The sequence below is a fragment of the Ursus arctos genome, unplaced genomic scaffold (assembly GCF_023065955.2).
Source record: "Ursus arctos isolate Adak ecotype North America unplaced genomic scaffold, UrsArc2.0 scaffold_30, whole genome shotgun sequence".
Classification (NCBI taxonomy): Eukaryota; Metazoa; Chordata; class Mammalia; order Carnivora; family Ursidae; genus Ursus; species Ursus arctos.
The window spans coordinates 4,536,641-4,553,567 of record NW_026622986.1 but is presented as its reverse complement, the minus strand read 5'-3'; the positions used below and the strand labels follow the sequence as shown (position 1 = coordinate 4,553,567).

The window sequence follows — 16,927 nt, the reverse complement described above, 5'->3', positions numbered from 1 at the left end:
CATCTGTATGACTGACTTTTAGTGCTTCTGATTCCCCAAAGCTGAAGTCTAGTAATTTTTTAGGCCAGAGCTGACCCAAGGATGTTCTATTCTGGACTCCACAGGAAAACTTGTAATCTTAAATTCTATTCACACAGCAATTAGGTAAACAGTCCACCACTCCGGGCCATGAGTAGAGTGAGAAGCCATTTTCCCACGAACTAATCTCACACATAGACAAGTTACTAATTTAACACTGGGGCTAAGAGGTAACCAACTACCTAGAAAAATCTGTTTTCTAGAATAGGTAGGTTATCCTTATCAAGATTTAAACTGAGAGAATATGTTCAAACAATTCAGCTATGCCCTGGAAGGTGCAAGGGGTATCAGGCTTGCAACAAAAAGGGGCAGGTCACTTCCTTCAGGGACTTATTTATTTACTAAGCATATTGGGCTAAAGACCAAAGACCTGTCAAAAAAAGATTATAAAACAATTTTAAAATATTGGCATTAGATGGAAAATGAGGCTCGTTTAAGTAAACCAAGGCCTATGTCTAGTTAACAGCCATGCAACTGTACACTATTTGAAACCATTTCAAACAGCAAATTAGAATTGACTCAAGAAGACGAATGTCAGTACTCACTTTTTTATTTCTCGGAGCAACATTCGGATAAGAATGGTCTGAAGTGGTTCAACCATCAATTTCCTCCACATATCCAATGCTAGCTGCCAGGAAAAATAAAAATTATCAAGGATGAATTACCTAGTATTTGTTTTTAACATTTGTTAAAATGTTAAAAATAACTTTTTAAAGTAAAAATACACATCAAGTATTTACAATTAATATTTCAAAAGTCAAACGAAAATTAAATATACATAAAAAATGAATTTCTAATTTAAATTGAAAATGACTATCAGACATGCACAAAGAACAGAATTAAGGTTTGAATTATTTGAAACTGAACTGAATTCAACTGAACTGAAAACTCAAATAATTGATTTGATTTTTATAAACTATAATTTATTGATTGTTAAATGCTTGGTATTATGGAAAGACCTTATAAATGCCAAGACTAAGAGAAACAAAGGAATTATGTTCAAAGTGATTTGGCTGTTGGCTGATTTTTAAAATTATGAAACCTCTCATACAAACATAAAGGGTAAGTCAATTAAAAGAATAATAAAATAGAACATCCCTGTATTCACCACCCAGTTTAAGAAACACAACTTCCCAATTACTGTTGCTCCAAATGCCCTCCTACTTCCCCCTCAGAGGCTACCACAAACCTGAATTTTGTGTTAAATCATTCCCTTGCCTATAGTTCTACCAAATGTGTACATATTCTCATATTTTTTAAACATATAAGTCCAATATAGTTAACATACAGTGTTATATTAGTTTCAGGTGTATAATATAGTGATTCAACATTTCTCTGTACTACTCATTGCTCATCAAGATAAATGTACTCTTAATCCCCTTCACCTATTTCACTTATCCCCTCACCCACCCCTCCACTGGTAATCATCAGTTCACTCTCTATAGTTAAGTCTGTTTTTTTGTTTTTGTTTTTTCTATGACTGACTTATTTCACTTGGGATTATACTCTCTAGATCCAACCATGTTGTTGCAAATGACAAGATTTCATTCTTTTTTATGGCTGAGTAATATTCCTTTGTACATATAGATCACATCTTTTTTATCCATACATCTATTAATGGACACCTGGGCTACTTCCATAATTTGGCTATTGTAAATAATGGTAAAATATACACAGAGGTGCATATGTCTTTTCAAATTTGTGCTTTCATTTTCTTTGGGTAAAATACCCAGGAGTGGAATTACTGGATTATAGGGTATTTCTATTTTTCATTTTTTGAGGCACATCCATTCTGTTTTCCATGATGGCTCCATCAATATACATTCCCACCAGCAGCGCACGGTGGTTTCCTTCCACATCCTCACCAACACTTGCTATTTCTTGTCTTTTTGATACTAGCCATTCTGACTAATGTGAGGTGATATCTCATTGTGGTTTTGATTTGCATTTCCCTGATGAGTAGTGATTTGAGCATCTCTTCATGTGTCTGTTGGCCACTTGTATCTCTTCTTTGGAAAAATGTCTATTCAGGTCCTTGGCTCATTTCTTAATTAAATTGTTTGGTTTTTTTTTTTTTTTATGTTGATTGTATAAGTTCTTTATGTATTCTGGATATTAACCCCTTATTAGATGCCATTTGCAAATATCTTCTCCCATTCACTGGGTTGCCTTTTTGTTTTGTTGATTGTCTCCTTTGCTATGCAAAAAACTTTTTTATTCTGGCATAGTCCCAATAGTTTATTACTGCTTTTGTTTCCCTTGCTTGAGGAAACATACCATATGTTTCCTCAAGCAAACATAAATATGTTGCTATGGATGATGTCCAAGAGAATATTACCTATGTTTTCTTTTAGGCATTTTATGGTTGCAGGTCTCACATGTAGATCTTTAAGCCACTTTAAGTTTATTTTCATGTATGGTGTTAAGAAAGGCATTGTTCCATTCATTTGCATGTAGCTGTGCAGTTTTCCCAACACCATTTATTGAAGAGACTCTTTGCTCCATTGCATATTCTCTTTGTCATAGATTAACTGACCATAGAAGTGTGGATTTGTTTGCATGGGTCCCTTATCCTGTTCCACTGACCTAGGGTCCATTTCTGTGTTAGTACCATTCTGTTTTGATTACTACAGCTTTGTAAGATAGTTTGAAATCTGGGATTGTGATACCTTCGGTTTTGTTCTTCTTTCTCAAGACTGCTTTGGCTATTTGAGGTCTTTGGTGATTCTACACAAATTTTAGGATTATTTGTTCTAGTTCTGTGAAAAATGCTATTGGTATTTTGATAGGGATTACACCGAATTTGTAGATTGTTTTGGTAAATCCTTGTGGTTTTAACTGGCATCTTCTTGTGTGAGGCTGGGCATCTTTTTATATGTTTATTGTACATCTTAGTTTTTTTTTTTTTTATGTGAAATACCCATTCATCTCTTTTGCCCACTATTCCATAATATTTATCTTGTTCTTAATAAAAACTAGGAGTTCATTACATATTGTAGAAATTAATCCCTTGACAGATCTATGTATTTCAGTCATAGTTTGTGACTTAGCTTTTGAGTTCCTTTACAGTGTTTTTTTAGTAAAAATACATTATATTTTAATGTCTCAAAGTTATCAATCTTTTCCTTTACTGTTTATATTTTTCTCGTCTTTTAGGAACTTCCTTACCCTAATGTGAGGGATATGTGTGCTCTATATTGCCTTCCAAAAGTTTTCAAGTTTTGCCTTTCATATTTAAACTCCAATATATTTTTCCCATAAAGAGTACAAATTATTCCAGTACCAAAAATTGACTGCTCCTCTGTTGCCAACGTAACTCCATCTATACAGCCATTAGTCTCGTTTTAGCCTCTCTATTCTATTTCCCTGGGGTAACTTTATTCTCTCATCAAGTGGTAATTCCATTTCAAATAAGTAAGAGCATCAGCCTTCCCACAAGGGCCATTCTTCAAGTTTTCCCTTATTTTTTGCTTTTTACATAGCACAAACGGAAAAAAGGTGATACAAAAGAAAATGAGAGGTTATAGCTATCATAGGAGAACAAACTAAGAAGCCTTTTGAAACAAGCTGGAGGGGCTATCAAAATTCAGGGTGTGCTTGGACCCAGAAAATCCACTTTCAGGTACCCACTCTAAGAAAATTTCTGCTCATGTACAAAGAGATATATACGTAAGTGTTAACTCCCTAAGTGTAAAATTTGATTCTACTTCATTCACTACTGTATTCTTAGCATATATAAAAGTGCCTGGCACACAGAGGGGCTAAAAAAAATTTGATAAATGAATAAATGAACAATGATATTCACAGCAGTATTGTTCATAACAACAAAGAACTGAAAACTAAGAATAGTTTAATAAATGATTAATAAATTATTCCGTATTCCTATTACAGAGTACTGAGCTCTCACAAAAATAAACTTATATGCAAAGAACTAGGCACATTAACCAAAAAACAAAACAGGCAAGAAATACAAGTTGCATGATATATGGTATGCTATCATTATGGTACATATGTTATCATTAATGTTTAAAATACAAAATTAAACCATTATGTGCACAGTATATTTATATGCAAATACACAGGTAAAATTCGGGAAAGACATACTGTTTATGGTGATTTCCTCTGGGAGGAAGAGTGAGCTTGATGGTATTGGTGATAAGGGACAATTATTAAAGTATTCACTTATAATCCTACAAACTAAAGCAACTGTTACTCTACATCCTTTTTCTCCTACAGTTTTATTCCTATTAAACATATAATGTGTCCAAATTTTTTCATGAAAAATTTCCCCCTTTATTAAAGTTTCTATAAACCATTTTCTACTACTAATTTATCTCTTTGCCTTTATAACAAAATCATACTGTACATATTCATCTATGTATGGTGCTTACTGTTGAATATGAGACATTTAGATTGTCTACCCATTTGTCGCCCTTATTAACAATGATTGCAAGGAATACTTTTATTTTATTATTATTTTTTAAAGATTTTATTTATTTGACAGAGAGAGAGAGTGTGTGAGTATAAGCAGGGGGCAGCAGGCGGGGGGGCGGGGGAAGCAGGTTCCTTGTTGAGCAAGGATGCAGGGCTCTATCTGAGGACCCTGGGATCATGACCTGAGCCAAAGGCAGACACTTAACCAACTGAACCATCCAGGCGCCCTGCAAAGAATACTTTAAAATATTTAAACTTTTTCCCCATTATTTATTATTTTCACAGTACAGATTACCAGACATGGGATTTTCTAGTTAACAGATATTGCACATTTTAAAGTCTACTGAAAGACAATGACAAATTTCTTTCCAGAAGTATTATTCTAAATAAAATTTCTACTAATGCTGCATCTTGGCTGTTTATTTCTTTCATTAACACTCACCACAATTTCACATTAATTTCTGTACTTATTTGGCACTGCTTCCCCATGAGGACAGAGACCTTCTGTCTGTTCACCACTGTATCGCCAGCATTTGGCTACTCAATAAATACGTATTCCATGAATAAACAAACATTGTACTGGAGTATTTCTTTCACAATGAATATATGCTTTATGTAACTTTTCACATTTGAATTTGCACTGTACCTCAAGAATCTGGCAGAACTACTCGACCTCCACACTTCATTGTTTTACTCTGAACTTCTCTAATTACTTTTTAAAGTTAAAATAAATTTGTTACATCCATAATTCTGTATTTCTTCTCTTTCAGGATCTCTTTTAAACCTATGACCTCTGCACTTTATTTTTTAAGAGAGAGGGAGCACGCACACACATGAGGTGGGGCGAGGGGCAGAAGGAGAGGGAGAGAGAATCCTATGCAGGCTCCACACCCAGCATGGAGCCCGACACAGGGCTCAATCCCACAACCCTGAGATCATGACCTGAGCTGAAATCAAGAGTCGGACGCTCAATCAACCGAGCCACACAGGTACCTTGACCTCTGCGCTTTTTAACTACAAGAATCTCAAGATTATTTTCTAAATACTTTTAGAAAGTACTTTTCTAAAGGCTTTTTATGAGCTTTTTCACATAGTGGAACTTTAACCTGTCATTTATTCATCCATCATTAATTTAATTACCTAAATAATATTAATCATGTCTCTTCTGTTCTCATCTATGTGAAGATTCTTAGGAAATCATTGCAGTGTTTTATTAACATTCAGGATGTTTTAAATCTCGACAATTTTAAGATAGTCCTCCTTAAAAAAAAGGAGAGTGAACCAAATTCCCTCAATAGATGTAAAAACACTCTCATGTTTGCCAGTCATTTAAAGAATTTCCTACCTCTCCTATTTCCATAAGTGGTTCGTTCATATCTACACCACCATAGCCATACTGAAGGTCAGCTTCTGTCAATTTATTCTTTTTAATAAACTGGGTGTTGAGATACCTGAAAAACAAATATAGTACCAGTGGACACTATGTTAAAATCAGTAGGAAAACAAATAACTTGCAACTTGAAAATAACACTTTTAAGGGTTATAAATCAACTATAGAAGAGTGTGGTAATAGATCCAAAGAAATTATGCAGAAGTAAGAAATGTAATTTAAAAGGATCAAAAGTATCAGCCAAACGCTTTAACAGCAAAAGAATAACCTCTAGAATAGGGGGAAAAAGCCCTATTACCTCAACCTCACTTTAAAAAACTCAAGGGTTTGTTTCTCAGAGTCCATAGTCTCTTATGCTTCATTCCCCCTTCTGATTACCCCCTTTTTCTTTGAGAAACAAACTGAGGGCTGCAGAGGGGAGAGGGGTGGGAGAATGGGATAGGCTGGTGATGGGTAGTAAGGAGGGCACGTATTGCATGGTGTACTGGGTGTTATATGCAACTAATGAGTAATCGAACTTTACATAAAAAACCAGGGGTGCACTGTATGATGATAAACATAATATAATAAAAAATATGATTATAATAAAAAAATTAAAAAAAAACTCAAGGGTTTTGCTCTAAAAATTTCCAGTACTCATATAGCCCAACAGCTCCTACCCAAGGAGCTTCTACAATCTAATTTGCTCATTTCCAGATTCTTCTTGGAAGTCAGGATAAGTTCACTTTGCAAAGAATTAAAAAAATAGAAGATAAAACTCAAGTCAGTCCTTCAATTTATGTCTATCACCAGGAAAAGATGTAACTTTTCATTTTTAAACAACAACAAAGAGATCACAATCAGTAGGTAAGAAAATGAAATAGACGGTTATAGACAGTAAGACGTATGAGCAAAACTGACAAATGTAAGATCACTTTGTCTACCAGAGGAAAGCAGCTTTATAATGTTTCAACATATTCTAAGGCTAATAACTATAATGAACTTTACAAATTACTGAGATGAATACAGAGTTCTTTAAAGTAAATAAAATGTGTAGAAAGGGCTCAAAATAGTCTAGCACTCACTTTTCACAATCTTAGATCTCACTATAATGGCTATAATGCTCACCACCTAAAAGTACTGATTTGAAAGGTTCTGCCATGTGTAAATAGCTATAGACAACACAAATAGGCAATAACCACGAAATCTCTACAGTAAAAAACATACTTTCTAAGTGTTCACTGCATCAAAATGAAAAGTCCACTTCACGTCTGCAGACAAATGAAACTGAAAACAAAGATAATAAAAATTTGAACAGCATAACTCTACCAACAACTCTAGGAGATGATGAAAAACACAATTCCTGGAATTAAGTCCAAAGCTGTATAGATAGAACCATTTACACAAGCTGCACTCCCACAAGGACTTACTACAAGCCTCTAGACGCCAAGGCTTAAAACCTTGGTACTCTCTTTGACATTTCAGTCTCCTCTACCCATTTGTTACAAAGTCCTATTATATTTTTCCTTCAAAATGCCATTTCACCCTTCCTTCCATTCTCTCTAGGAGTATATCCTCCTAATTTCATGCTGGGTTTTCAACCATGCCTCCCAATTGAAGAAAAGGGAATAGGCCTGAGAGAGACAGAAGTAAAAGCTAGAGAGAGAGCATCTAGGATATCCGGCCTGAAATAGGGATATATAAACTGGAGAGATATTTTAACCTCCGGCCTTTGTCATTCAGGTCTCCGCTCAAACACACTTCTCTCAGGCCTGATCTGATATCAATCCAAATGAACTTTAACTTCCCACTCCCATTAAAGTAATTCACACAACTGTTTTATATTCTTCACGGTACTTACTACTTTGTGAAATAATCCAATTCTTTTATTTGCTTATTTGCTCTGTACATCTGTTACCACTCTAGAATATAAGAACTACAAGGCAAGGACCTTGATAACACAGCATCCAGAACCAGTGTCAGGTAAACAGGAAGTCCTCAAAAAATACTTCCTTGATGAATTACTGAATACATAAATGGATAGCATTCCAGACAGCAGGGATAGCAAAAGCTAATATTAGAATACAAACTGGGAAAAGCAGTCTGGAGACAGATCATAAAAGCCACAAATGCCAGGAAATAAAAGTAAACACTAACCTTTACTGAGCTCGTGTCATGTGTCAGGCATACCTGACATGAGCATTTTGTAAGGCTGACTACTATGAAGCAGGTATGTGTGGTACTATTATAGTCCTCCTTTTATATGTAAGAAAACTGCAGCTTAGAGAGCTTAAAGAACTTGCCAGGGGTCAATCTGCTAAGTGGCAGAGCTCGCACAGAAATTCAGGAGTTCTCCCTCTCTCATCCAACAAGTACTGACCAAGCATGAACTCTAAATCAGGTAGTATTCCAGGCCCCAGGTACAGAAAGATGAAAAACAAAAATGTGGGCTTCTTGCACAGAGTTTACACATCTGGTAGAATATATAAACATAAACAAATACAATATTTCAACAGTGACACGTGTTCCCTGAGTAGCAGGAATTTGTCATATCTTTACCATTTATATGTGCCTTCCTATATGGATCCTTAGCACCAAACCAGTTTCTTTTTTGGTCTGTGGTACCATGGCCATCCCAGTAATCCCACTAAAAGATTAGAAACATTTATCTCTCATCCTTCCATTTCACTCCTTTAATCAGCTGCTCTTTGTGTCCTCCTGAACTACTCATCATCCTCTCCCATTACTTTCCTTCTCTCTTCCAATGCCTTTTGTTTACTCTCTGCTTCGATCCTGTGCAACACTCCCATGGTTGGTCTCTATTTCCTGTTTCTGCCATCTCCAGTTCATCTAAAAATTACTTACCTATTCAGAATCCTAAGCAGCTCCTTCATACCTACAGATAAGCATAAACTTCTCAGGAGAGTGGTTTGTTAATGCTGAAGAACCAGCTACTAGACCTGCAGAGGTCTAGAATCACTGTATGTATATTCTTGAGCCGGCATTATTACCTTAGTGGGGCTTTATGGTTTATATCTGATAGGACAAGTCACTATTCTCTTTACCTCATGGAATAAAACTTGAGCTTACATTAACTGTATCTTTCTCATTCCAGAGTTCTACTCTTGATGTTAAGTTTAAGCTTGATAGACAAGCTTTTAAAATAATTTAAAGATATAGCTTAAAATGTAAACAGTGCAATTTTTCATTTTGATGTGGATACAATTCTTAATTTCTAAGTCACTGGAGTATTTTACAGTCAATTTTATTCATCACACATTTGTTTTTAAATAAAGACATATGTTCTAGGAAATCATAAAAGAAATCACGTTCCAATAATTTCTTTAAAATATTTTATACTCTACCACACAGGCAATAAATACCTGGCTGTTCTGCTCACATACAATGCAATAGTTTCTATAATTTTTATAATGTTTTTATAATTTATTTCATCAACAAAGTACTTAATAAGCATCCTTTGTTTTCCTCAAATATTAGCACTGACACAATTAAAAATAGTACCTGACAATAATGAATAGCCAAAAGTAACTTTGAAGCCTCAGAGAAACCAAGCATTTCAATCTGTCTTAGGAAATTCCATTACAAAAACTGTTCTCATGAATACAGAGTTCTTTAAAGTAAATAAAATGTGTAGAAAGGGCTCAAAATATTCTAGCACTCACTACCAACTGGATTTCAAGAGCTCTTAGTTCTCCAGCTAATATCTTACGTATTCCACTTCAAGAGCCAGCAGTGTCTAAAGAGATATGGAGTACTGGGAAACATGAGGCAGAAATATCATTATTTTCTTTAAAGCCAGAATCCTTAAATTACCTATGCTAATGCATATCCATCTTATACATCAATCAGAATAAAGAAGAGGCTAGAAATTACTTCATAAAAACATTTAAAAATACTCTAAAAATTCCTCTAATTCTCCTCCACAATTTAGCTAGGGAATTCTTAGAAGTTCTATTTATGACTATCTCACTTTGGTGGATGAGGGAAAATAAAACATGAAATGTCAGGATGTTTAATGTATGGCAAACACTGTTTTATAAAAGCCAAAGCCACAGTAAACCTTGTGCTTGTCAGCGACTGCTGGCTTCTGATTTTATTCCATTTGGCTCTTCTAAGAAGAAATAAAAGCTAATGGCTGTTGAAAGAAGCTCCAGTTTCTAACAGAGGCAACTTACAGTAAGTAAATCCAATGTTGTTATAAAAACCTACAGGAACATGAACCAGTGACAAAGAACAAACATGCCAAGAGAACCAAGCCCTGGCCTCAGTGTGGTATGGTACTCCAGCAATGCATGAAGAACTGTACAGATAATGCTCTGACACCCGGCTTCACTCCTCAGTTACTCACTGGGGAGAACTGAGGAGTTTCTCCCCAATGAGAAACTGAGACAGGGGTCTATCTCTGCCCATGTCACAATGCATAGGCCAAAATGATCACTGCCTCCATCATAGGCCACAACCATTTCAAGAGCAGATACTGTCATTCCAAGGGTGAAAGGCCCACGTGGCTTAATGACACTATTCCTTATTAATCCACTATTCTTTAATAAAAAGGTATCTGCCTTATGCACCCAGGAATTTATTTCCACTGTCTATGTGAACGAGTTAGAGAGTATCAGCGCAGAGTACCACAGGAACATGCCGGAGCAACAGGTAACACAAAAGATCTAAGTAGGAGACAAGGAAGAGGGAAGTTCAGAGACAGGAATGATGGAAAAACACATCAGAATTAGTCATTCAGAGAAAGGAAGACAAGCAATCCAGACAGATATGACAGCACAAGGAGAGAGAGGAAAATGTGAGAGATCACAGGGCATTATGACACTGTAGGTAATTAATATAATGCCTGAAGGATAAGGTAGAACTTTAAGAGAACAACTGCTGAGTGCCTGAACTAATAGTGTTTCCATAAACATGAAATACTGGATCTTAGAGTCAAATAAGAGCATACTGGAGGGAAACATGAGCTTGGGTTTACTCCACCAAGTTTCATCCAAGCTGAAGCTGCACTTTGGAACTCTGTCAAGATTTAACATGTGCTATATATATAGGGAGAGAGAGTCCCAGACAATATGAAAAAAAAAATAGAAGTATGAAATTAAATACAGTCTTAATTTTCAGAGAATAACTTTCCATACACTGCCTGGCTCCCAAAGACCCACAGGACCCAGACTACAGACCTTTCCCCATAGCAAACAAAGTCCATTGAGCAGAAAATGCTTTAGTTTTGTTCATTTATTTAAAAATTTAAAAACAAAAAGCCAAAACCCAAAACTCCTTCAATTACTGACTACAGGCAACACTGTTGAGGTTGTCAAGAGTTTAAAGGCATACTTACCTATACAAGCAGTCCATGTAGTCTGCACCTTTGCTATATTCCTCCCAATACCTATGATACATAACAAGTACTTGCTCTTCAGACTCCAGAACTCTCTATATAAAGAAGAAATATATTTTTACTTGGAAAGCGCTAATCATTTTCATTTCTAAGCTATGAAAATTATCAAAAATTAATGTTCTAAAAAGTATTCTAAATTACAATTACAAATTACATTCTAATTTAACTACTTTTAGTAATACTAAACTGAAACGACCAGAAAAAAATGAGTCTTAGGTATGAAAATAAAGCATCCATACTAGAGAGTAAACAGTTTCATTCTCTAAAAGGTAAAATGTAATGGTGTGAGATTGTCTTTGGGCTAGAATATTATATTAAGATCAGTTTAAAAGAGGATGTAATTCTACTGCCACATATCTGTGCTTCCTCAAATCCCTCGCTTTTGATCATCCTGCTAATTATATAAATATATCATGACTCTGAATTATTCACTTATGTGAATAAGACTATTTATGAAAATTGACACCTTTCCTATAATCCCCAAATAAGTTGTTTTATATTTACTTCACAGAAATTTATTACTTTTTGAAAAATAAAAATCAAACTTAAATCTGAGATCTAATTTTTTAAAGTTATTTTTGAAGGAAATCTAGTCTAACAGCAAAAATACACTAAACTGATATTTAAAAGATCTTAGGTTCTTTTATTCAGTTCTTTCATTAACTGTCCATATAACTTTAAGTCGTGACCTCAATTTCCATCTAATTAATTCTCTGCTGAAATGCTATGCTTTTAAACTTGGAATTTTAATAATTAAGGCTCAAGAGACAGAAATAACCTATAAATAGTATTTTTTGCCTATCATATTAATAAATTAAAAATAGCAACTACTACTAATAATGTTGGGGGAAAAGCACCCTTAGAAACTGCTCTGCTCGGTGAATAAATACAAGAACAATTTGTTACTGTACGTCAAAACAATAAAAAATGTTCATGACCTATGACTTAATAATTCTATGTCTAGGAATTTATCCTATAAAAAACTTGGCTACGCAAAAATAATTTAGCTACCAGGATATTCACAGAAGCATTGCTTATTATAAAAACAAATTATATATATTGCAAATAAGCCATATGCCCAGCAGTATGAGAATATTAAACAAACTGTATCATCTCCACACAATGAAAAACTTTACAATCATTGCCAGAATTATAAAAGTCCATTTAATGACAGAGACTTACAATATTATTAAAATCATAAAGATTATAAAGTATATAATACGATTCCATTTTCTAATAAAAATGGAAGTCTACACAAAGCAAAAATATGCAAAAGACAAGGATCAAATTATATATATATTTACATATGCCAAAATGGATGTACTTAAGTACAGATCATAAAAAATATTCACAGTAGTTAATTCTGGAAGTTTGTTATGAGTGTTGTTTTGGTGATCATTTTCTTCCTTTTGCTTATCTGTATGTTCTAAATTATCTAAAATGGCAATGCAATACTTTAGTAATTAAAAAAGTTCCCTCCCCCAATCAAATAAAATTTTCTTCTCACAGGAGAAACTGCTTCAAATCTGTTGGCTATGTTAATAATTTACTTTGTCATCAACATATTAGCCAACTTCTTTTTTGTCACAGGATCTAAGAAAACATATGGTATACAATCATATAAGTATTCTAAACTTTCATAAAACGATTTCACATCATTTTAAAATGCAACTATACCAATGTTAATTTCCCAGTGTTAATAATTGTACCACTGTTATACAAGATGTTAACCTTAAGAAGCTGGTAAAGGGATAGAGGAATTCTGTATTATTTTTGCAACTTTTCTGTAAGTCTGAAAGTATTTCAAAATAAAACATTTAAAGAAACACAAACCATGCTAAAATATAAAACTGCAAAATTTGTAAGTGCCTTACACAGGTAACAGTTATGGTATAACCAAAGTTCACAAGATGATCATAGAAGAACTTTAACTTGTAAACTAAATTATTAAACATTACAAGAACAATTTAAAGTACCTGTTATCAAAACTGCTTTCATGAGCTGACAAATGTACATATTAGAACACTAAAATGTATCTGCCATGTATAATAAAAAGAAGAGTATTTCCTTCAAAAGTTTTAAAAGAGAAACATCACATGACCAATTGTGCTCTGGGGTTATCACCACTTTAAAACTTATCTGCACCTAGCCACATCCAAAGTTAGACACAGTATTATATAATGTTATTGTATCTCCATTCTATTTTATTTTATTTAAATCCAATTAATTAACATATAGTGTATTATCAGTTTCAGAGGTAGAGTTCAGGGATTCATCATTTGCATGTAACACCCAGCACTCATTACGTTAAGCGCCTTCCTTAATGATCACCCAGTTACCCTATCCCCCCACCCTTCTCCCCGCCAGCAACCCTCAGTTAGTTTCCTGGAGTTAAAACAGTTTCTTACGGTCTATCTCCCTCTCTGATGTCATCTTTTTTTATTTTTCCCTCCCTTCCCCTAGGATCCTCTATTTTCTTAAATTGCACATATGAGTGAAGCCATATGATAACTGTCTTTCTGACTGACTTACTTTGCTTAGCATAATATCCTCTAGTCTATTTCCATTTTAAAGATAAACTTAAATTTCAATCCATAAGGGAGAGTAAGTGAGTTGCCCATGGTCACACAGCTAATGAAAGGTAGAGTCAAGTTTCTAGCCCAGACAATAAGTGATCTCTTCCAGGTCCTGATCAGATCGGTAGTCCAAAATAAGAACTACAGCCCATAGCCAAATCCCACAAGTCCTTTGTTCATACACAAATTAAGTCTGGGTGTTGCCCTGGTACATATGGCATACTAACTAAAATAAGTGGTCACAGGGACAGTTTCTATCATGCTTTTTAATTTACCATTTTCCTTTTTCATTTTAAGTTTTTGTAAGACTTTATGTAGGACATGAAGAAGCAGCTAAACAGTTGAAAATAATAAAGACAGAGATTTACCAAGAGGTGGGATGCAAGAGTAAGAGAGAACTAGGTTCTAATAAACACCATCCAGAGGATGTAGAAGGAAAACTTTAAAGTTGAACAAACCTTGATTTGAAACCCCACAATTTTAGCTACTAGTTATATGATCCCGAATAACTAAACATTTCCCTGGGACAATCTAACAACATAATGCACAACTCATAAACCTTAAACATGTATAATCAGAAAAATGCTATTTAGGTAACAAAGCAAATAACCTTAATCTGATGTAAGTTCTGCACTGGAAAACAGTAAACTAGTCTAATAATAACTACCCAGCTACAGACATATTTATATCATGTATGCACCAAGCCTTACCTTGTGCAAATGCCGTACGTGATTTTCCAAAAAAATCTTAGTTTCTGTATAAAGTCTTTCTCCAAGGGGTTCGGGATAGGCCACACACAAAGCATAGATATCTCTAGTTAAATTGTTAAGGTTTTCATATTCATTGGAGATATTACTTTGAAACAAGAGATTTAACTCAAGTTCGCCATTAAAAAATGAAAAATCCTTTCAGGCAATTTAAGATTATACAGGTATAGAAAAAGTAAAACGTATAGCCATGCTTACTTTAAAAAGCACCATGTTATTCATTTATTCATTCAACAAACATTTCTTGAGAATTATTAGAGAGCATTGTAAGGAAAATGGTTCTTCTCAAAGAGCTTAAAATTCAGAGCAGCATTCTGGTAAATCAAGTTACCCAGAAACCTACAAAATAAGGTTTATGTAAGAATGGACATAAGCATAATATCAACAAAGGGCTATGGAATATCACAGCAAATATGTCTATGCAATTCTGAGAAACAAAGTTACAAAAATTACTCATTTGACACATTTTCCCACATCATACTACTCGTCAGAACATCAACCTACACACTATCCTTCAGTATTTGCTCTGTTAGAAGAATTACAGTATGAATAGTAATGTCAATTAATCAATTAAGTTTTTGAATACCAACTTTGCTAAGTATCACAAGTGGTACATCTGCTGTGGCAGACAGTTCTTAATCAGGAGACAGACGAAACGGGGTGTGACTAAGACTTTAGTTTTACTAGCCAGTGATCTTGACCAAGTCTCTTAACCTTTCTGCGTTGCCATTTCCTCATCTCTAAGCTAAGGGTGATAAACCCCCTCTTGATAGCTCTACAGAATCCTTTTAAGGCCCAAGTAAGTTCCTGAATGTTAAAGTGCTTCATAAACTATGCATCACTGACCAGATGTTGAAGATAAAGCATATATGAAGCAATCTGAGAACAGCCTAATTAGAGATGCAGATCAAAACTGAAAATAAGGTTGATTATTTGGGATGGAGTCACGAATTTAATATACTTATATAGTTTTATTTATATTATAAATATATTCAATATACTTAATATAAGGATCAGGAAATATTTCAAAATAAAAATTTTGCTTAAAAATATGGAGGTAGGGGGGTGCCAGGTTGGCTCAGTTGGAAGAGCATGTGACTCTTAATCTCAGAGTTGTGACTTCAAGCCCCACCTTGAGTATAGAGATTACTAAAAAAAATAGTAATAATAATAATAAACTCAAAAAATTTTAAGAAACGATCTTTCATTATAAAAAAATATAGAAAGGTAGGGATGAAGATCGTTCCTCTTCTATATCTCCATAACATTTTACATATTCTTCTTCTGTAGGACTTACTTTTATACAATAGAAATTATTTATACCTTTGTCATCCACAGAGGCCTATTCTTAATCATCTCTAGATTCCCACCTCCAAGGCACAATTCCTGGCTCATAAAAGGCACTTATTAAACACTTGGTGATGGAAGGGAGGTAGGTAATTAGTACCACATGCTCTATTTACCTAGTATCCTTACTCCAGAAACAACAAGCAGCCCCCTCCATATGAGGTCATGATGGGTAGATTTTGGTCAGACTTTCCCAGGTTCCTTCTAAATCCTTTTATTTGTTTTTAATTACATATATTTAGTAAATAATAAAATATCTTCATGTATATATGTATACATTCTTCAATATACTATTGTGCTAAATATAAACAAATATTTACAGTAAAAAAAAACCCAAAGAAGCAAAAATATCCATACAATGTAATATTGCTGTGCCAGTTTTTTGTTTTTTGAAGATATTATTTATTTATTTGAGAGACAAAGAGCCGGGGGGGGGGGAGGGGTGCAGAGGGAGAGGGAGCAGCAGACTCCCTGTTGAACAGGGAGCCTGACTTGGGGCTCAAACCCAATGCCGTGAGATCATGACCTGAGCTGAAGGCAGACACTTGACAAACTAAGCCACCCAGGCACTCCTGTGCCAGGATTTTTTGTAGAAAAAAAATACACAGTAGGAAACAAACTATTACGGTTACTTTAAATCAATCGAGATATAATGAACCTTTATAAAATAGAAGATTAAGTAAAATATAAGAACTATTTACCAACAACATACAAATATTAACTTATATTACAAAGAAAATCAAAATTTTAACATACATCACCTAAGAAGGAATTTAGAAATTTATCTGGACACAAATTCTATAGAGAACTGATAATAGTTGGGGGAGAGGAGAAGGAACTAGGTATGAATACAGAAGAAAGGTGCCCCCAAATAATGTATTAGATGAGCTCCTGGATCCAGCTTGGAGGTTTCAGCTATAAATTCCTCAGGGGAAAA

General features: G+C 34.4%; 1 protein-coding gene across 6 annotated transcripts in view; it reads right to left on the bottom strand.

Annotated features, from left to right (window-relative positions):
* The window catches only part of CUL2 (cullin 2), a 96,675-nt gene that overhangs the window by 49,773 nt on the left and 29,975 nt on the right, over positions 1-16,927 (bottom strand). For all 6 annotated transcript variants that reach the window (XM_026483444.4, XM_044378568.3, XM_026483443.4 and 3 more), the window contains 4 exons: positions 14,587-14,689; positions 11,241-11,335; positions 5,858-5,963; positions 624-706 (listed from right to left, as the gene is read on the bottom strand). In XM_026483444.4, the coding sequence (XP_026339229.1) occupies positions 624-706; positions 5,858-5,963; positions 11,241-11,335; positions 14,587-14,689 (387 nt within the window). The remainder of the gene's footprint in view (positions 1-623; positions 707-5,857; positions 5,964-11,240; positions 11,336-14,586; positions 14,690-16,927) is intronic.